Source organism: Colius striatus, chromosome 15, assembly GCF_028858725.1.
Source record: "Colius striatus isolate bColStr4 chromosome 15, bColStr4.1.hap1, whole genome shotgun sequence".
In the NCBI taxonomy this organism is placed as follows: Eukaryota; Metazoa; Chordata; class Aves; order Coliiformes; family Coliidae; genus Colius; species Colius striatus.
Window position 1 is genome coordinate 19774168 of NC_084773.1, and position 21985 is coordinate 19796152.

At 38.5% G+C, this 21985-nt stretch overlaps 1 protein-coding gene across 1 annotated transcript in view; it reads left to right on the forward strand.

Annotated features, from left to right (window-relative positions):
• The window catches only part of CNTN6 (contactin 6), an 81166-nt gene that overhangs the window by 25841 nt on the left and 33340 nt on the right, over positions 1 to 21985 (forward strand). The window contains exons 4-9 of the mRNA XM_062008109.1: positions 2359 to 2562; positions 4052 to 4154; positions 12258 to 12439; positions 14946 to 15082; positions 18468 to 18597; positions 19676 to 19826. Of these exons, the coding sequence (XP_061864093.1) occupies positions 2359 to 2562; positions 4052 to 4154; positions 12258 to 12439; positions 14946 to 15082; positions 18468 to 18597; positions 19676 to 19826 (907 nt within the window). The remainder of the gene's footprint in view (positions 1 to 2358; positions 2563 to 4051; positions 4155 to 12257; positions 12440 to 14945; positions 15083 to 18467; positions 18598 to 19675; positions 19827 to 21985) is intronic.

Consider the following 21985-nt stretch of genomic DNA (forward strand, 5'->3'; position numbering starts at 1 on the left):
TTTTACTGGTTGATTAACTCACAGATTGACCTTGAGAACAATGTGTAGAATAAAGCTGATTTTAATAGAACCATAGAATGGTAGAGTTGGAAGGGACCTTTAGAGATTATCTAATCCAACTCCCTGGCCAAAGTAGGTCCACCTAGATCAGGTCACACAGCAACATGTTCTTTCTTATATTTAAATGAAACTTTGTGTTCCAGCTTCATCCCATTACCCCTTGTCCTGCCACTGGATACAAGAGAAAAAAGTGCCGCCCCAACCTCCTGACCTCCACCATTTGATATTTGTAAATATTAATGAAACCTTCCCCCCAGTCTCCTCCAGACTAAACAACTCCAGTTTCCCCCAGCCTTTCCTCATAAAGAAGATGCTCCAGTCTCCTTATCATCTCAGTGGCTCTGCACTGGATTATCTCCAGAAGTTCCTTGTTCCTCTTGAGTTGAGGAACGCAGAATCAGACACAGTACTCCAGATAGGGCCTCACCAGGGCTTTTATTAGAATTCTTCTGCTCTATTCTACACATAATTTGGCTGCAACACCAGGTCCTGCAGCAGGCACCTTGTTTGTGATTGTATGAGATAAAATAGTCCTTCTTGGACATTGTTTGGTGTCTTAGCAAGTGTGATGGTACCTAGTTAGATTAGGTCAGTCCTTTCTTCAGCCCTGTGGTAGCCAGCACCAGAATTGGACTTTTTGACAAAGAAACCTCTGAACAGTTTTTTAATATCTCACTTTTTAAATTGCTTTGTTTCTCATCAGATACACTATCCTGTCATGGAAATCTGTGCCCAAGACAGGACTATAATCTGTATATAGCACCAGGTCTCATGTATACTGTTTCTGCCTAGCTATAGGCTATCAGCTGTAGGCTCATCCTCCCTGGGGAAAACCCCATTCATCTCCAGGTTTCCTTTTACAAATAGATGCTGTAACCAGGTACCTTAAAGTACATGGTCATGCAATTGTGATGCTTCTGTCTTGTGAGTATACACATGTATATGCACACATGTGTTGTATTACATTGGTTTAGGAATTGTTGTATCCTCTAGTTTTACTCTAAAACAGGAAAAAAACCCAAAGTTTTAACACTAAGCTGTAGTAAAACAGAGCCTATTTCAGGATTTAGCCAAGTATAGAAAATGGCATTGATTGCTCCCCGGGGATGTATCGTTTCTAATGTGAGTCCTAAAATGTTGAAAGATGATAACATAAAACTCCACAAAACTACTGGAGTTTGCAGACTTCTTACCGTAGAGTACCCGTGTTGTAACTGAGGGGGGGAAGAAACATAAATAATCTTTTTCAAATGGCATTGTTGATGGGGGAAATGTGTAAAAATGAAGCTGTTGGCAGAACACTGTTGGCTTATGAATTATACATTTAATTAAGGAAAGCTAAACTGGTAGGTTTTGGAACTTCTGATTTAGTGTGTCTTATTAAAGAGAGGATTTCAGCCCCTCTCCTACCGATGGCACCGGCAGCGATGCGGAGCAGCTGCAGTGCGGGGCTGGCAGGATGCCTGGGGTGTACCTGTGCTGCAGCACACTGTGCTCTGGGCACTGCGGTTCCATGGCCATGGAACAAGGCTTGGCCAAAAAACAACCCTTCTGAAAAGCAGGGTCCTTGGTTAGCTCACATGAAGATCTGCCTTTCTAGAGTGAGCTAGTCAGATAAATTAATTTGCCTAGAAAACAGATATACATTAGCAAGGTATGCATCGCGAAACACTGGGAAAAGATGGCAGAGAAGAGTTAGAAAGTTAGAAGAGGACAAGAAATGTGGTGCATATGAAAGTATGGAAGATAAAAGTGAAGGGTCAAAGGTGAAATAAGATCAAATGTTAAACAGTCTCCAAAATATTTGTGTGCAGTTGAGCTCCCTCCTTTGTATGAACCTCAGGAAAAAGCTTCCTGTTGCCAGTTTAATTGTTCCATATTCAGGGTGAAGAAAGGAAGCTGAAACACTTGTCCAAGTGTGATGTACCAAGTCTAACACTGGAGGGTGGGCTGAGTGTTATACTTGGGGCCAAGTGTAACATCTGGTCCGTATTCAGAGGGAAAGTTATTTCCTAAAGCAGCCTTCTCATGGCATTGTAGCACTGTCATTGCTTCTTAAAAATAGGCTAAGTGGGGAAATGAAAAATAGCAGGGGACAGAAACTTTTGTGACCTTGTGAAGTGGCTTGAAATGAGTTTAAAAAACAAAGTAATGCTTACCTTGCCTTGCTAATTTGTGCATCCCCAGTGCTTTGCCCTGTAACTGACTTGTTCTTTCAGCCGGCAATGTTGCACTCAAGCGCTAACAGGAAGCAGATTAGACTGCAATGGAATGAGATATGTATCTGGTGTTTTCCAGCCTTGTCCTATGAGTGGATCTTCAACAATGCCACCCTATATGTTCAGGAAGATAGTCGCCGCTTTGTCTCTCAAGAGACCGGGAACCTGTACATTGCCAAAGTGGAGCCGTCGGACGTGGGCAGCTACACCTGCCTTGTCACTAACTCTGAAGCAGAGCAAAGCGTGCGAGGGCCACCCACTTCTCTCACTCTTCGCAGCGATGGTAAGTTGGCTGGGCATGCTTGGCTGAAAACATGCAGCACATGGCTCCCTCGCCAGTTAATAGTAATTGATACCACTCTGCCTCTTCATGGAGGTAAAAGGCTCCTGGTAAAAAGTTGTGCAGTGGGACTTGATCCCACAGTTTCTGCTGGATTGAAATGAGATTTGAGCTGTCAGGACAGGGATGATGAGATAAACATATGTAAAGCAAGAAGTGTTCGATATCACTGAAAAATAGGAAGGGAACATCAAATGCTGTGTTAATATTTTTCATCTTACGAATTCCTGTTTTGAGGCTCAAGTCTGGCAAAGCTTTCTGAATTTATCATCTAGGTGTTGCTCAAATATCAAAACTAGAAAGCTGTTTCAAAGTGAATCATTGAGGTGAGAAACTCACCTGTACAAACACCTTGCTGGCAACACTTCTAATTAAATGTTCACAGTCAGAAATATATACATGGGAAATCTTTGTACAAAGTTTGTTTTCTAAGTTTGCTCACCTAAATTTTAATATCCTGGTACTGTTTGCAAAGCAGTGTCAACAATCAGTAACAAAAGTCTGCAGTTAGGTTTTTAGGATAAATAATACTCAACTGTGCATTATAGAATAATACTTCAACTATGACACTGTGCTACTTTATAACCTGTTAGATGACCCAAAACAAAACTATAGTTCCACAGTTAAAACATTAGTAATTAGGTACAAATTGTGATTGCAAATGTGATCTTTTCTGACTATTTTCTTCCTTTTTATCACCATACTTTGTTTCTGTTCTCAGACTTGTTCTACCAAGTATTTTCCTCTTATTTACTTCGGTGGCCTCTGGATTGGGTCCTAAACAGGCAGCCTCTCAGGAAATATTAGTGTAATATTAGTTAAGTATAAAATAAGAATTGGCTCATTTTTACCATAGTATCTGACCTAAACTGATAATGGGTTTTCTGTGATTTATCAGATGTTCAGCCCCATTTCCAAATGTGATCATTGCATCTGATTACATCAGCCTTTCACAAGTCTAGAGCTCATGTTTTGATGTTTTAAAGGAGGTTTAAGTGTTCTACAAGTACTTTGGACACAGAGAATTCCATTCCAGAATTCTCCCTTATTCACAGAATCTGAGTCCTACGAAGCACCTACTGAGCAAAGTAACCAATGTTAAAGGTATGGCTTGTTAACACCTCTTAATGAGAAGTGTGAACACTAAATTATCTCTAAAACCTTCAGGTACAACATATTTGTACATGTAGAGCTTGTATAAAGTCACAATCTTCAACTCTCAAATGCACAGAACTTGCAGATATCACATAAGCTTTCAGCATAGAGTAGAATTTCACCCAACAGGTTAAATCTGTTCCATAGACATGTGTTGATAGCCACATGTGAAACATAAGGCTCTAACATTATTAATGCTGTCTTTTACACTGAAATTCTGTTACACTAGACAGATGTGAGGCTCAACTGGAATGCTAGTTGTTTTGATGTTCAACAGGTGTGATGGGGGAGTATGAACCAAAGATTGAAGTACGTTTTCCAGAGACAACTTATGCAGCAAAGGGCTCATCTGTTAAACTGGAATGCTTTGCCCTTGGAAAGTAAGATTTTTTCCTTTATTTAATATGTAGATTCTAACACTGTTCTCCAGTGATAAACAATGGTTCTTTTTAACTTGCACAGTAGAATTTTTTTTGGTCAGAATGTGAATTTTTTAACTTTATCTTAGTTTGATTGTTTCTATGCTATGTGTTTCCAAGGAAATGAGAGGACTGTATCATAACAGAAACTCACTTGGTTGCAGCTTGAAGCCAAAGGCAGGGGAGAAAGGGTGAGGAAGGAAAGGAAAACCAGAACAGGAACTATATTGCTTGAGAATAGTTTTAACTCTGAGATGAGAGCTGATTTCAGGTTACAGCACTCAGCGTAACTTCACACTCACATCCTCTCTGCATCACTAAGAATGAAACTTTGGAAAAAAGGCTAAGAGCATGTAGACTGTCTAGAATGAATCTAGTAGATTCACATGGCTCTTGGCATCATCTTCTCCAAAGTGATGCTGAGGAGCCCAGGGAAGCTCTAGTGGTACTCCTTCCTGCTAAAATATACAAATTATTTGGCTTACAGGAACTTATATTTGTCCTAGGTTGCTTATGGTTGTGTTCATTTACAGAAGTAGCAGTGCAATCAAACAGCAAGGGGTGCTCTGTATTCAAAGAGCAGATGATTAACCAAATAAGTGTAACCGGCCTGTGAAAACTAGTCTTTGTGATGAGCATCTGTTTTCCCTGGTAAAGCTAAAATAACCTTAGATTGTTGACCTCTATTTAGCTTAAGTTGGCTTTGACAATCTGTTTTAAGGTTGTAAGCTTTTAAAGTGTTTATAGCTTTCCCAGAGGTTAAAAGCCTGACTTGCAGACAGCACAAATTAATCAAATGTTCCTCTGGAACCTAGGCTAGGAAGTAGAAAAATAAAGCAAATAAGTTAATAAGATGGGAAACAGGTTTTGCTTTCAGATGAGGTTTTTATATAAACTAATCTTAGGGCTAATTTTTATTTAAGGATGAAGAATATTTTTACAGAGCCATATTCAAAAGCATATGCATTATTTTGGCCCAAAACAAGTACCAGACTGGAACACTCCTGCTAAAGCTGATATTTCTTTCCAAATGCTGTCAAGCTACTTCTCTTTAAATACCTCCTTAATTGTGTGTGAGTCAGTGCAGGCTTTACATTTCAAGTTGTCATTTCATATTTCCATCTGTTGTATGGAAAGCATTTAACAATGATACATTGACTGCAGAAAAGCATTTAAAAAGCTGAGTAAATGATATGTGCAGAACAGTTCCTTGTTACTGAAAGGGTAAAGATGGGTCATGTTAACGTGGCACAAAGGTTTTGCCATTTTAAGAACATCTTATGGAGATAAAAGCCAGACTGGAACAACATACAGGTAATGAAATCCCTAAGCAAACACAGTACTATGGTGTGCTTCGAAAGAGGAATGGCTGAGAGAGTTAATGCAGCTTTAATATGCATCTTCTTTATATATAGGACTGCAGCTGAAGCCATACTTCCCTGCAGTTATCCTGCATAAATACCAGTGATCCATGGACAGAAATCCATTTGTGACAATTTTTTTTTGTCATACTGCTGATGTGCATGTGATCTAGTGCATGTGTTTGAGAGGTGATACTAGTGAGTAAAGGATCTTTAGTGGCATCTAGGTGGACCTGCTTTAGCAGGTGGGGTGGACTAGATGATTTCTAGAGGTCCTTCCCAACCCCTACCATTCTGTGATTCTGTGATCACTGCAGAATTTCTCCACTCTAAATTTCTTTTTGATAGATTGGATGTCTCATACAGAATGCACTGCTTTCAGTCCGCTCTCAACACAGCCTTGAACCACATTTTCACTGTGGTTTTTATTTTTTTAATGTGTTTTTCATCGATGAGAAGGCTTTATTTAAGAGCTGCTCTTTATATGTGAATAAAGCGAGAGAAATATATTGCAGGTGAACTACTCTTAACTTATTCAGTAAGGCCAGATTTCTAAAGGTATGTAGGTGATAAGTGGTATCGTGAAAAGCTTGAAGATTCCCATCTCTAGCTATTTACAGCTGAAGTTAAGCACATCCAAATGCAGCAGTGTGGCCATCTGCACCTTTAGATGCCTAAATTCCACTAAAACTCTAGCCCATACTATTGTCTGTTTATGTTAAAATCAATGGAGGCCAACATTTGTTGAGCTGTAGCTCTGATCTGCCACGAGAACTAACAGCTATCATCTCTCTTGGATTTCAGAACTGCTTTCCCATTATCCATAATTTTCTATATTCATACTGTTAGTCCACTGGTTCAGACAATGCTGTCAGCGGCTACTACCTCAGTGCTATGAATAACAGAAACCTTTCACATCTGAGGCAGATTACAGGCAACCTGCTGTGGTTTTGGTCTCCAAAAGTCTTAAATGAAAGTACTTTCATGGTGTTTAGAGAAATAGCGTCTCTTTTCTGTATGGAGCAGCAAATCATACCTATTGGACCTTGCTCAAAAAGCACTTCCACATTTAAAACATAAGTACAAGAGACCAGACTTATGTCTGAGGTTTAAGGTGGCTTTTTACTGGGTGAAACTCAAAGCCACCTTAGTAGTACAGAGTTGGGTATGTTCCACGTTGCTCGGTTAAAAATATCTCTTCTTGCATTTTACATGAAAATATCATGACTGACTCTCCCAAATAGTCTTCTAGCCCGGTCATAAACTCTTGTTTGTTTTGTGGAAAATAAATGTCAGGAGGCTAAAGAGTCAGCATTTATTGATGGGAAGAGGGTCTGGAGGGATGAATCCTGGAAGGAGAAAAGTGTTTGGGCCAGCTCTTGACTCTGAATCCTGTTTTGTAGAACAGAGACGATTTTGAAAAGCAGATTAATCTTCACTGTAATGAAAGTACAAGTGGGCAAAAGGGAATGTGAGCAGCAGTGCTGGGTTAATGGTTGGACTCAATGATCTTAAGAGCATTTTCCAACATAAATGATTCTGTGATTCTATGATCTGATGATTGGCATGGGGGATCTAAAGAGGCAAAAAAGGACACCTTATGCTTAATTCTTTAAAAGAAGGAAAATTGACATATGAAGTAGTAGCTTGACTGTTTCAAACACTGCAGCCTGTGGTAATTTAATAGAAGAGATGAGGCTTTGTGTTCTGCACTAATATTCATTATGTTGACAGTGTTTAATATTATGCCAGTATTAAAAGTCATGTTTTGAATCAAGCTATATCAATCATGCCATATATCTAAATTATTGTTCACTGTACCTTTGAGTGCTGTGGGGGAAGAGTTATGTTCAGCTGAGTTACTGTGCTGCTTTCTCTAGGTTTTTCCCAAAATAACTTCTTTTCTGTTACACAAATAAGAATAGTATCAGGAATGAAAAAAAGCAAAGTAGTTTCCATGTCTGGTGCTCACAATTATTAAACTGTTTTATACTTTTCTTAATCCTCTTCTTGAAGAGAGGGAAATAATCTGTTCAGAATCCCTGCAGATGGGCAACTGCCAGCTGAGGTTGTACAGAGCGTATGTGAATAATAGAAAACAGGATTTCTTTCAACCCAGAATATTCATTTTTGTTAGGAAGACCTCACATATTCCTGTAAGTGTATTCAGGGAAAGGTTTTTTTAGAGGCTGTTAGTATAAGTAGATAATCACACAGCTACAAGGGGGTTCCAAACAAACAACTTGAGTAAACTTAAATAAAAATGCCAGGCTTCACTTCCTTAATAGACAGATCTTCTAGTACATTCCCAAAGACTTTATATATAGGAGGCTCCAAAAGGATCACTTATGGGATGCTAAATTTCTGTAAATATATGAATGACTTTGGTCACCACAAGTGAACTTCAGCCCAGATTCCTGTTAGTGCTAATACATTCATATTCATGTTTTAAGACCAAGCAGCTCCCAAAGTTGCTCTTTCACATTAGTAAAGTTGAATATCTTGTGACCACAGGAGAATGGGGCACATCACCAGGTTTCAGAAAACTTTGCTTCTTTGCTGTTTCCCTAGTAATACATCAGGATGATTAGAAGCCTGAGTGCTTTAATTAGGGTGCCCCTTGGATCCTAATTCTTCCTTGTGTCAGCAGTTGATACAGTCATGATAGCAGCTTTCAGACCTCAGCTTTGTCTCATTTGTTTAACTAGGCAGAGCCTTCATTACTGCAGCTGAAGGTTTAATTTTGTTGTGAAGTAGCTTCAGATGAGGCACAGATGCCATGCATCATCTGGCTACTCAGCCTTTGCTGCAAAAAGGTGGCACCTTCACCTTGATGTGGGCTGTAACACTGCAGACAATTTCATGTTCAGTGTGACAAGACTTGTCATCAACCAGAAAATATTTTTCCATTGCCTTTTTCTTTCTAAGTAACTTATGGTTCTGTGATTCTGTCACTTGTATGGTAGAACTTAAATTGAATTAGTACTCCAAGATGCTCTGAAGGTTTCAAATAAACTGCAGATTTATGTACAAAAGCATTCTCATATTTATTCACCGTTTTCTTATTTATTCAGGTGAAAGTAAGACTTTGCCTATGAAGTGCAATAAATTTGAAAAGTGTACTCATTGTTTGTTTGTACATTGCATAACCAGGCAGTTATCTCTTTTAAACTGGTTATTGGGAGTGACTAATGAAAAAGATGACCTACCAGTTGCAGGACCACCCCAGAGCTGCATGGAAAGATACTAGTCTGTGAAGCAATACCGGATTCTGGCCTTCCATACAACATGATTATGTAACAGAATCCTACTAAATTTGACAAGGCTGTATTTATTTAACTAGGCTCTGTGTACATCTACCTATATCTAAGTGGCAGTTTCACTCGTTGAAGTATCAACTTGCAAAACAGATATTTTTTTTACTAAAAGCAATTTTTCTAAAGTAAATTTGAAATTTGAATTCAGGGCATTTTTTTAACCTTGAAAGGTCTCATATGGCCTCCAGTAATGGTTGCTGTTAAAAGATTTGATTATGAAAATGTAAACTGGCATCAGAAGAAGATGAAACCAACCAAAAAAAAACCCTGCTTTCTGTAAAATACAGTGAAGATGCTGGAAAGACTATGATAATGAAGAGTCAGCAAAGTCAATGAAGAGATGCAGATCTTCTCAAGCTGCTCTGATAACAAAGGTCCTTCCCATGGAGATGGCACACGGCTGAGCTATATATCCTCCTGCAGTCTGCTCATTTATAACCTATAGCTCAGGCTATGAGTTGCTGTCCTGACGAATTCCCTCTGCTGACAAAACTAGGCCACTTGGTGCAAGACTGCCTGGCAAGAATAACAAAGTGCTGTTAACTATACTGCAATTATGCCTCTAAACACAGTAAAATTGATGAAACAATTTGTGAACTTTTTATGTCATCCTGCTACAGTTAACATCAGAGGGAGTACATCCCAAACACCCTCGTATTTGGCCAAACGTGAGGCCAGTTTGCCTTGAAACATCCCCAAGGATGTCATTATGAGTATGGTGTGGATAAGGAAAACAGGCCAGCATCTTCAGTTCAAATCTTGGTAAACTTGACTTGACAAGTTGACAGAAGGGGCCTTTTTCCACAGAGCCGTGCCTCTGGCCTTGGTGTCAGTGCAGACTTTCCTTACTCATGAGTAGACAGTACTAAGAGAAAACAAATGGCTAATAGAAAAGGAAAGATTTAGATGAAGTGCATTCAGGTAGTGGAGCATGAATGGGTGCACTGTTTTTGTTTTTCTCCCATGTGGCTGTTAGTTTCCTCTAATCTTTGTTACAAAAAGAAAATGTTAAAATCCAGAACAGCTGTCTTTAAAGTAAGTTGTTAAATGTAAGTAGTTAAATGCTTCTGGCATTCAATGCACTACATGCTTCTGTTACACAGTTGCTGTTCACCCACTGTTTAATATGCAATGGCATTTTAAAAGCCAGCCATGCTCTCCTTCCTGTTGTCAACAGTCTGTATTCATCTACTGCAAGACTGCACAAACACCTCTGGCTGCTTTTCTGACTAGAGCACAGTCACTGTGGGACAGACCAGTTCTGCACTAGAGCTGCATTTCTTTTTAATAACTAAATAGAACTTCATTTACATAATTTCTGCATGAATAATGTCTTGCAAGATTTCTAGAGGAGGCAGCACCTTTTAACAGACCAACCAGTGCATTTGATAAAAACAGACAAGTCCTTTTAAAGTTCCTGGAAGGGAATAATATCAGACAATTTTCCATCTGAAATAGGTTGTGGTCTCATATTTAATTAATAAAGGTGGTATGACAACTACTGTTGTCCAAAAAGATCTGAAATTTAAATGACCATATGGAATTTGAACCAGAATGGGAAACAGAAGAATAACCTCAGTTATTCTCTCCAGCTCTTTCACTGTTTAACCATGGCTTGCACATCCTTGTCTTTCATTCATAGAAAATTGTTCAGCTGTATTGGAGGAGTCCTGCAAGAGTCAGAACTTGTGTGTAGCTATATATGAGTTATCCATATGTATACATGCCAGTGCAGAGCTAACACCAAAACCTGGAACAATTTGCTTATAGATTCAAACCACTTTCACAGGCAGTTTAGTTATGGTGGAAAATGTAAGGGAGCTAGAGAAATTACTATACTTCTTAAACAGCTCTTAGACATCCCTCAGTTAAACTTAAGACAACAATTTTCTGTTTTATAGAGCAGGAGGAAGGGCAGCTTGAGGGCTCCTTTGCTCCCCTGAACTCCCACCATCATGGGGAAAACACAGACTTTTAGAGCATCCATCCTGTTTTCCAAGCTTAAAGGCAGAACTAAGCAAATATATGGGATGGTTAGTCACTGTATGTTGAGTGATCTAGCTGTAAGTTGTCATGCACATGGACTGCTTCTGCTGATTTTATGTTTGTAGTTACTCGGTTAGCATCTACTCATTTAATCCATGTAATTTGATGAGTATCCACCCTTCTCCTGGGTCCTCATCGTTCTAGTTTTGGGTGAACTTGTGAACATCACAGCCACACACACTCAAAATGCTGAAATTAATCCTGAATTCACCTGTGTTAAGTAATTTGTCCATTCTGTATTTGTGACTTGGCTTCTTTGGTCAATAACTACTTGAGCTAGGGACCTAAACCATTTAGGGTGTTAGTAGTTATAACCTCTGCTAAAAAGGAATAAATACTCTATAAGTCAGCAGTGCAGGCCAGAGGCTTTGGGGACAGGCAGACAAGGACAGTGTGCACTTTGAATTTCCATGAAAGTTATGTTTTCAAGTTTAGTGCCAAGAGTTTGCTGTTGATGTTACTTCCAATGGAAAAGAAGCCAGTACTTAGTTAAAGCCTCTGTGAGAAGTTATTCAAAACAACTGCTTTTCTGCTTAGAAAAAGCATCTTTCTTAAGTTTGCAGAAATAGAAAGGAACTTTGAAATCCGAGACTATTAATATTTCAAAGTGGTTATTTATGACATAATAGATCATGAAAGTGAAGCTTGTCTGGTTTGTGATGTTACCAGAAATCCAAGAACTATTTATAGCCACCTTCACACTTGTCTGCTTTTTTTATTGTATAGAATACATTGATCCAAACATAAATGAAAATGATAGAAAGCTACAAAAACATGAAACAAGAAATGTTCTTTCTTGTTTCTATCTCTCTTCAGCCTCAATGACTGATGCTTTCCACATTCTTGCTCAAATATCTTTCCACCCTCCTCTACCCTTGCTCCCATTTTTTTATATATATATCTGGAGTTATTGGTATTTTTAGATCCTTTGATTTCTTGTCCAATATTTCCTATTTTGAGGTGGGAAAATATCTCTAATGCTACAGGGAATTTGTTTGCTCTGAAAACCAATCTGTAATTCAGTGCTTCGATGGGGTTTGTTTGGACTTCCAAAGTTGTTCTTTCAGCATCACAGTCTTTAGAAAGAGGTTTGGGCCCTAAATAAGAGTTACTGTGAGGAAAATCCAAATGAATCAAAGAAACAATGACAGAATTGACTGGAGACTTCATCCCACTGTTGGACTTGTGCCTTTAAATAAATTGGACAGGTTATAAAATTCCAGTGTTACGAACCTCTGTATGTCACGCTTATTATTGCTCCTGTTAAAGGATTTCACAGTATCTTTTCTCTGCTGTAACAAAGGCCTTCACTTTTTCTCTAATGAAACATAATTATTTAGTCCTGTCCCTAGTATTAGCTGGAAGAGGTCTGATGGAAACTCATTGACAAAGAAAATTGAGCACAACAAAACCAAAGTTCTTGAAATCCCAGACGTTCAGCAAGAAGATGAAGGTTCTTACGAGTGCGTTGCAGGAAACATTCGAGGAAGAAACATTGCAAGAGGTCAATTATTTGTCTATGGTAAGTAGATTGGCTGATTTCTTCACTTATTTTCTCTTGCAGAGCATTATGGTGTTGAGATGTATTTTGTAGGTGAAGTCTATTAGCCCCTTACTGGAGATATAAAATGTAGTTCAGGTTAAGCTGATTAAAAAATGATGGGAGGTCTGCAGTGACCTTCACTGAATTACATCCTCAGCAAATAAAGGTATTTTACATAAAAACTCAGATTGAAAATATGGGCTGTGCCATGATGAAGTTGTAAAGGTTAATACAAGGCAGAAAGAAATCCCCAGTACTTACATGAAACATTAAGGGCAGGCAAAAAGATTTACTCCCAATAGCTCACAACAGCATAAAGCTGTGCTGCCCTAGACACAGATCAGGGAAGGATTCATGAGGTTTTGGTTCATGTGAGTAAAAGATTATTTCACCTCCTATTCTAGCTGAGCTATATTGCTCCATAAACAGATGAGAGCAGGGCAGGGGAAACTCATTCCACTGCCTCCCTCTCTTTCCTCGTCTAAAAGTGGAGAATAATATTTCTGTGAAGCTGTTCTCCCTTTCCTTTTCCCTTCCTGCACACATTAATTTCCTGTGATCCAAGTCACACAAAATGGTGCCTCATAGCCAAGGTGAATTAATATGCTCTTCAGTCCCAGTGTTCATACCCAGGGAAAGCAACTTATTTTGACGTGAATAAGAAGGGAGATGTTTTCTTTACATCATAAATATTTCAACAGAGAAAGGAAAAACCCCGAATGCAACAGCAAACACAATCCAGAAAGCTAGTCTGAGCCTACAATTAGTATCTGTTGAGATGACCTTTGCAAGTTTTTTTACTTTTTATAAAAAGTAGTCTGTCACCTGATGAAGAGATGCAGGCTCTGCTGATAATCTACCAGTCTCCTGCAGCCATGGCTAATATTAAGATATATGCCAGGAACAGAGTAGTCTGCTGCTGTTTTGAATATTTAATTATTTCTTTGTTTTTACAGGGTTATTTTTGTTCTCATTGCTCACTAATTTTTGCAGAACATCAATCAAGCAGTTCCATTAGAATTAAGTTCAGTAGATTACCTGGACATGATTGATAACAGCACAGGCAATTACAAAATTAAGATCAGTTAATGCAATCTAAAACAATGTGTTTATTAAATGTGCTTTTTAAATTAATTAATAGCTGTTCATAGTGAAATATCAAAACAGCACTCACAAAGCTTTTGCACAAGACTTTTTCTATTGTATTAGGAGTGGGCTGGTGTATTATCTACGTCATTGACTTCCTCTTGCTTCATTTTAGTGCTGCAGTGTTTTTACTCTGTAGGCAACTTGTCCTGGCAAATAGGGTTTCTTTCCTGGACACTGCTTTGTATATGATATGTAGATCCCATGCCTTTAGGCTCTGAGGGTAATAAAAATGACATGTACCTAGAATAATTTTTACGCACGATGAGCTTCATTCCAGATGCCTTCATGCTCCAGGAAGCAGCTCATTGGCATTGTGTTATTCTAGTGTTGGACAATCTCGAGGCACTTTCATGGGACAGAGACATGATCTACCCTCAGGGCAATGCTGCACAGGTAGACTTGTCTGCTAGTCTCAATGGATAACAGTTCTCTTCCTGAAATTATATTGCTCTACCTAAGAATCACATGTACATGTGTATAGATATTTATATACATATGAACACTACAGCATTATAATTAATAACCCAGCCAAAAATCTTCCATGGGATGTTAAGACACCAGTTACTTAGGCTAGAGGCAGAAGAATGTGAGCTAGTATCTCACTTGCCATATAGCTTTGGTCTTTCCCAAAGCTGAATTGGTGGTAGTTGCTCTTCCTAAGTCTCATATTCACCTATAGCTTAACAACTATTCTAAATGTCAGCCTGCCTCAAGCTAACTCCTGCCCAGCTCAATCCTTTAGTATTTAATTGGATGTTTACAGAGCTCCTATGCAATTCTTGTATATTCTGTGTCAGCCTGACACAAGTATTCAGAAAGTAGCCCTAATTCCTTTGTGTAGTATTAGTGTGGTAAATTACAACCAAAGAACCCCCAGCCTGTACCCAAAGTCTCAGGTATGTGGGTAGAACAGAGGGGTAATATTCACAATCCATGATGTTTATTAGCTACTGACTTCTGATTTTTATATTTATGTTTTAGGTACACAGTATCTTTAGAAGAAGACTGTTTTCTCAGAAAGTAGAGGTCTCAGGGCTTTCAGAGTGCATGTCCATAATTTCAAGCATCTAAAACCCCTGCTTCTGCAAATTTGGGCCATAAAAATGAATAATATCTAAACAGAACTGCCTGCCCATTAGCAACTTGATTTCTAACATTCTCCCAAGTTAGTTCTGAATTTTAATGGCAGGGAATTGTTGTGCAGAATTCACTTGCAATAGATTCAAAATGTGTTGAACAAATACTAATTAGCCTTGCTCAATTCATTAATTAATGGCACATACCTCCAGCGAAATCACTTTTCTCCTGCTTAAAATGGTTTGTATATTCTTTTCAGCACTCCCTGAATGGGATAAAAAAATCCAAAATGCCTTCCTGTCTCTCTATGACAGTTTATTTTGGGAATGTAAGGCAAAAGGAAAACCAAGCCCTTCTTACAGTTGGTTGAAAAATGGCCAGCTGCTCATGACAGAGGTAAGGATCCTTCAGTCGTTTTCTTTCTTGCTCATCTTTTGGGGTTTTTTGTTGATTTAGTCATGACATTCATTACACAGCAAATTACTCTTTTTTTTTTTCAGAAACTTAATTACACTTAACTAAAGGTTAACATATCCAGGTAATAACACAAACTCTGCAACACAAAGACTCATTTCATGGTGTTCATCTTTATAGTATTGCCATTTTACACAGAAAGACACCAGCTTCTTCCTATGGTTTATTGTACAAGATATCTAATTGCTACAAGATATGGCAGTAGGTACGAATGGGTTTAAAAATGTCAATTACAGTTAGTGAAAGAAGGGTCTATCCAGAAACACTAAACACATTTGTAGACATGATCTGTAAATGTAGGAAACTGGTAGGATGCCAGCTGACTGACTGTGGAAGAGCATTTCAGAGCTGGCATTGCAAAATGATCAGCCTGTTAACTTATACTTCTGTTTCTCTTCATCTGTAGACTGGATGGACCTTTGGTCTCATGTAGAATGGCCACTCTTGTGCTATGTTAATTCTCTTTACTGAATTAATCTGTCATGACAAGCAGTTAATATTGAGGTTAACACCTTTCTGTTGCTATGTAGGGGAATAATAGACTAAAAAAACCCATATAAAAGTTATAAGGAAAAGGTGACTAGGTGAAAAATCTCACTTAAAGGAAATAGGAAGACCAAGTGGAAAGCAAAGTAGTGAAGTGCTAGGAGTGCAGGAGGAGAGAGGAAATTGATTTGAGGTCTAACACTAAAGAAACCTAACCAACTATTTACATAGACAAATCTTTGAGGACCCAACTTTGTCTCTTTCCAGGCAGTATAACTATACTTCTGTGGTGGCCAAGCTTTGGCACATCTATCTTCCAAACTTCAGTTATTGGCAGCCTCATGGAGATTCGCTTCTGTGGCAAGAGATTCTTTGCTGTGTTTGCATTCTGCAGAGGCCAAGTTTTCCTTTATATCAGGCATCTATTCAGCATTTATTGGGCATAAAATGGTATGGTTCATCTGCAATGCATTTCTATTTGGTTGGACAAAAATAATACTGTGATTAATTTCTGTCCAGCAGTAATGGATACAGAATAATTTACAAAACATGTAGGACAAATTAGCACCTTCTGGGTGCAGAACCAGCACCTACATGACTTAGGAGTACTTAGGTCAAGCAATGGAACGGAGATCCAATCTTCCATATGATTTTCTGTTGGGTTAGTCCTAAACAGAACACAGCTAGCATTGGAGAAGGCTACCCAGAACTGACTTGGATCACAGTTTTTCTGAACATTGTCACCTCTTCCTAAGCAATATTATCTAGTTTCTCTCTTGGAAGGCAGTGGCATTTAGAATCTGTCACTCTTCAATTGCATTGTTTCAATGAAAAAGAATAAAACACTCTACAGACCCATTTTCAACCAACATTTTCACAGTACTTACAGCATATAGTAAATGGAGTACTTCAGGCAACAAAACGCTGAATGTTATTGCTCGATGGATAAAATGGATAGTGTTGAGGTGAAAGTACAAGGGAAGTGTGATAAAATATTCAGTCTGTTCACAGCACCCTTCTTGTTGGAAATATCACAGGAAGAATATTCTCCAAATGCTTTCCACTTTTGGGGCTGATGCTGGGGATATTGTCTACTCTTTGTTAAGCCTTTCTCCCTGACCACCTAGTTGGTCATTCCTGCATTATTCCTGCTTGTGTACATGGTGTGCTTTATTCTTCTCTTTGTCTGCATAGCTCAAAAGAGCCAGCAGAGAATGATGGGGATTTGGTATGTGTATGAAACACAAGTGCTACTTCAGAAGGGGGCTCTGTGTTCAAAGGATGTTTGCAAAAATAGAACGTATCAAGAGGATAGCAAACAGCCTGAAGGTAAAACTGAGTATGCAAAAGATATCTGTAGTAAGAGCTTCAAAGAAAATTAACAGTGGATAAATAGTGTAATGTTGTTAATTAGTTTGCAATACACCAGCCATACAACCGCAGGCTCTGCTCTCATCAAATTTCCAAGCTAAATGAGGTTAGGCTGGGTCACTTCTTGGTTAGGAGACCTCCAAGGAAAAGACAGAGTAGTGAAAAATAGAACTCCATGGCTCAAAAATGGTGGATAATAGAGCTCCATGGCTCAAGAGGTGTCACTCCCCTACTCTGCAAGCACCCAAGAGAAACCTCTCAACAGGCTGTGCAACTGGCTTATCTGGGGCAGCTCAGCAAGTTTGGATATATATGTTTAGCAGTTCACAAATGTTTTAGATGCTTGTAGCTATTCAGCAAAGACTGTACTCTGTACTCTAACATCTGCTCCCATTACTGCTTCAGAGGCAGAAGAGCCAGGCTAAACAAGCAAGACAATAATAACAGTAATATCTGTCATTTCAGACTGGCATTTGGTGATGGAATTTATATTCTCTGTTGTGGGTTTATTCCAAACTGATTTTTGAGGGGGATCATCTCTTGTTCTCGTTGTTAAACTTTGCAGTGGAGCTATTATTATCTTCAGAGGTTAGTAATTGTAAAATCACTAAATATTTAGCTTTAAGTTGTACTTAAATAAGTTTTTTTCTGTTTCCCAAAACAGAGTAAATAAAACTTTGTTTAATGCGCCAAAACTTTGGTTTTGGTGCAAATGTACCAACTGTACAGTTTCACCTATTTCAGCAGAATTGCATCAAAGAAACTTTGTATAGAAGGTCAAGCCACAAGGAAAATGCTCTCACTGTGATCTGGAGAGCTGGATGGGGATTTCCAAGAGGCATTTAAAAGTGTTGGCTTTTAGAGAGTTTTTCCAGTGGATCATTTTTCTGTGACCTGTGATCTGATGACATTTTAAATGTTTCCTTGATTTGAGCATCTCTGTCTCCTGTGGAGTTTTTCTGATCATCTTAGATTATCATCACCAGATTCATCTGATGAGATGAGGGGGATAGGCCATGTTTCACCATGTCCCCAGAACAGGCTGCAGGTACTTCTTTTTGGGAGATGCTCCAAACTCCCAGCAGGAAGCAGTCATACCAGCCCTGTGGTTCCCATTTCTGTGCCTGCATACCCACAGACTAACAGTTCAGCAATGCAGCAAAACACATGCCACAGTTGGAACATCTGGACGAACCTGCCCAAGGCAATGAATCTGTAACATGTGCCTGGTGTTCTTGAAAAGTTTGAAAAGCTAAAAGGTCTGAAAATACAACCATCACATAGCTGGGCTCTACATTGTGTTTCTGATGTATTTATCTTCATTGCTTCCAGGAAAATAACATTTCTGCTTCTCAATTGTGATCAGGTGCATTAGTGTGACACCAAAAACCTTCAGGATTGGACACTTATTGGTTCTATCAATGTTTTTTTCTTGTTTTGTTTTTATCAGGAAAGAATTCAAATAGAAAATGGAACTCTTATCATACCTGTGCTGAATATGTCAGACTCTGGCCTCTATCAGTGTGTGGCAGAAAACAAGTACGGTACTATTTATGCCAATGCTGAGTTGCGAGTGATAGGTGAGTAAATGTCACTAAAATGACAGACTATAACAGGAAACTCATTAAAAAGATTGGAAATTAAGAAATGTGTAGATTAGATTCCACTCGACAGTTCCAGTCTGTTGATATTTCTTCGGTGCCTGCCCTTCACCCACGTGTGAATGATTTTACTTTATTTTTTTAGTTTAATTTAGTGATACATTTTGGGGGAAGACTCCAATCCTATGTGTGGTCTTTTTTTTTATCACATACACACAATGAATGTTTAATGAATGCTGATTCTCATTTAGTATTTTAAGTTATTAATAGTTATTCTGCAGTTTTAAAAAGTCATTTCAGAAAGTGGGAAAAATGGTTCTAACTGTAAACAAAGAGCATATGGCAGATATGTATATAAAAACAAATAACATGTAGCAAGTAATCTAATTAAAGATTAGCAGAGATGCACACAAAATGGAATTTATTCATATAGTGAAAAAGTATTCTGTTATAGATATCAAAATGTAAAGATTGTTCAACAACCAAATTATTAATGAAACCAGTAAAACACAGACTTTAAGAGCACTTACCTGTTGTACAGGTCTCGTGTTTTGTACAAGAGTGAGTTTTCACACAAATTACTGGAAAAAGAAACACATGTTCAGAAAATAGTGTTGATTTATAAAGAGAAAGCCTTTGAAAAAGTGTGTTTGGAATTGAATACTCTCTGCAGACGAATACGTGTGCCTGGGATCAGGAGCATGATGTTTATCGTGCTGACATAGCTCTGCTCAGGAACTTGGTCACAGATAGACCTATTCTCCCAGTCAGCAGATAACCCTCAGGAAAGATTGTCAGAGCAGACAGTTGCTGGATAAACAGTTTAGAAACAGCATAAATAAAGATAAATAATAAATAAGATAATACTAAGAATTCCATTCTTTGATACTTAAATACATTTTTCATGTTTGATATCTCTACTTTTGCAGAAGCCTCAAAAGCAAAGCAACTACTGGATTTACCTACTATGTAACTTGCAGAATTTAGCAAGCTCACGTAGTAACTTGTCAGCTGCATACTGTTCTGCTCTTCATTCTCCTTACTTCTCTATTTTCAGCTGCAGCCCCTGATTTTTCCAAAAATCCTGTGAAAAAATTGTCTGTTGTTCAAGTTGGAGGAGAAGTTACAATTGGTTGTAAACCAAGTGCCTCTCCCAGAGCAGTTGTTAAGTGGAGAAAGGGCTCAGAGGTTCTGCGCCAGAACGAAAGGTACCGTCATAAACCAGTTGCTGGATTGTTGGGTGTTCTCAGGTTTAATAGTATCATTTAAACACCACAGAAACACAGCTGGCTTAGTTATTACTTCTGACAGCTCATTGATGGAAAACTTTGATGCCAGAGGCCTATTTGTCTTCAGCAGTGGCCATACAGCCTGGATACAAAGCTGGTTGAGAACAAAGGCAGACCGAACACACAAGGGTAATTGTCTGATACATATGTTGGCATTCATCAGCACTTAATTCACTGTAACGCTGTCAGAGCTGACTGTTTACCACATGCAAAGCCTGAGCGAATCAGCCTCACGTAGGAGCCATCAGTGGAGGCTTCAGGGAAGCAGAATGTACCCCCAGGCTGTGGCATAATTGCTTCACAGCTGTACAGGTTGTACAGTAACCCACAGTGAAATCAGCCTCCATATTCTCCGTCTCTTCTGTTTAGACAGGATTTAGCCACTGGATCAGCATACTGGTACTCTCCCTCTCTGACTGGCATGGAGTTGCATGGTCTTGGACATGGCTTTACTGACATTTTGTGTGTGAAGGCTCTTAGCTTATTTGTGAGTTGCCACAAGCCATCTGCATTATTACATGTTAATGTCAATTAAATGCTTAAGCATTAAAATCAAAAGGCACTTACTGTTGAGTAAGTTGTGAATAGTATACACAACACACAACTGTGGTGATGTTTCCACACACAAACGTGGACAGATGGATGAAGCAGGCAACAGTGTCTAAGAACTGCAATCCTTCTCAGCATCTCCTCGATTTCACAAATAGAGCAGCAACACTCTTTTGTCACGTTATCTTTTTCAAACACTGAAAACAGATCCATCAATTCCAAAAGCTGTGGAAGTTGAATATCACATACTGCACACAGGATCAGTTGCTCTGGTAGGTTGGTTTGGGTCACATAAGATTGAAAATAATTAAAATTCACTAAAACAACATTATGGATTGTGCTTCGAGGAAGTATTTTCCTGCTCAGTACTGCAGTAATACCTGAATCGGATAAGACTCAACAACAGGAGTATATATGAAAAAAAGCACAAATCTGAGAAGTATTTCACAGAGGTACTCACAGTGAAACAGAAAAATTGGGGTAAGAAATCCGTGCCATGTAGCATAGAGAACGTTCCAGTCACTTGTCTTTCCCTAATGGCAGCTTTATTTTCTGTTTAACTGCTCAGCTAACTAACCAATGTTCAGCCAAATATTTATTTGCCTATTGACTGTATGGTCCATTCAACAAAAAAGCCTCTTCTTTCCTAAACACAGACAATCCCTACAGTGTACAACAAACATGCTCAGTATAGTTTGCCACAGGTAATCACTGGATTTCCTGATGTTGATAAGAACAGGAGCAAGGAGAGCACTGTTTAAAACTTACAATTCATTTAAATAGTTGAATTAAACCTAGATCTTGTGGTTCTAGTTCCCTGATACTTCCCCTCTGATTTGCTTATTAAAAATATTTACATACTGCATATGAGTATTTCCTTGTGCTTCTGTATTAATTTGCTAACAATAATTATAAACATGCTGTAATTTTTTAGCATCCCAGAAGACCTTCTGCTGCCTAACAGGAGTAAACAAAAGGAACAGGATTTACACTGTGGCAATGGGAGAGAGTGTTTAAACTCTGTGTGCAAAATGTTATTACCAATGTCTCCACTGGTGTAAAGTAGAATTTATAAGGTGTTTTTTATTATTAAATGAAAACATAGTTAATGCCATGGTTTCAAAGAGAAAAATGAGCTGCACGGTATTTTTCCAGTGATCTTGGTGACAGAAAACAGAAGGTGAAATAAGGATTTGCATGATTGTAATTGAGGTGTTAAAATCACATGTATCTTTGCTTATAAAAAGGGGAGGGAACCTGAGCTGCCTTTACACATATATATGATTAAATCTTGGCGTGTCACATACAGGTTAAGTATTCTAACTAAAGCCTTCCTTAATTCTGCTCCTATTTTATGGTGCAGCAATTAAAATCTCTATAGGCTCCTTCACTAGCATTTTGTTTGTTGGGTTTTTTAAATGTGATTGTAAGTGCTGAAAGAAAAAAGAAAGGGAAATATCAATTCCTTATGGTTGTGACAGCAAAACTGTGATGGATACATTGATAAATAAGTCAGATCACATTGCTTC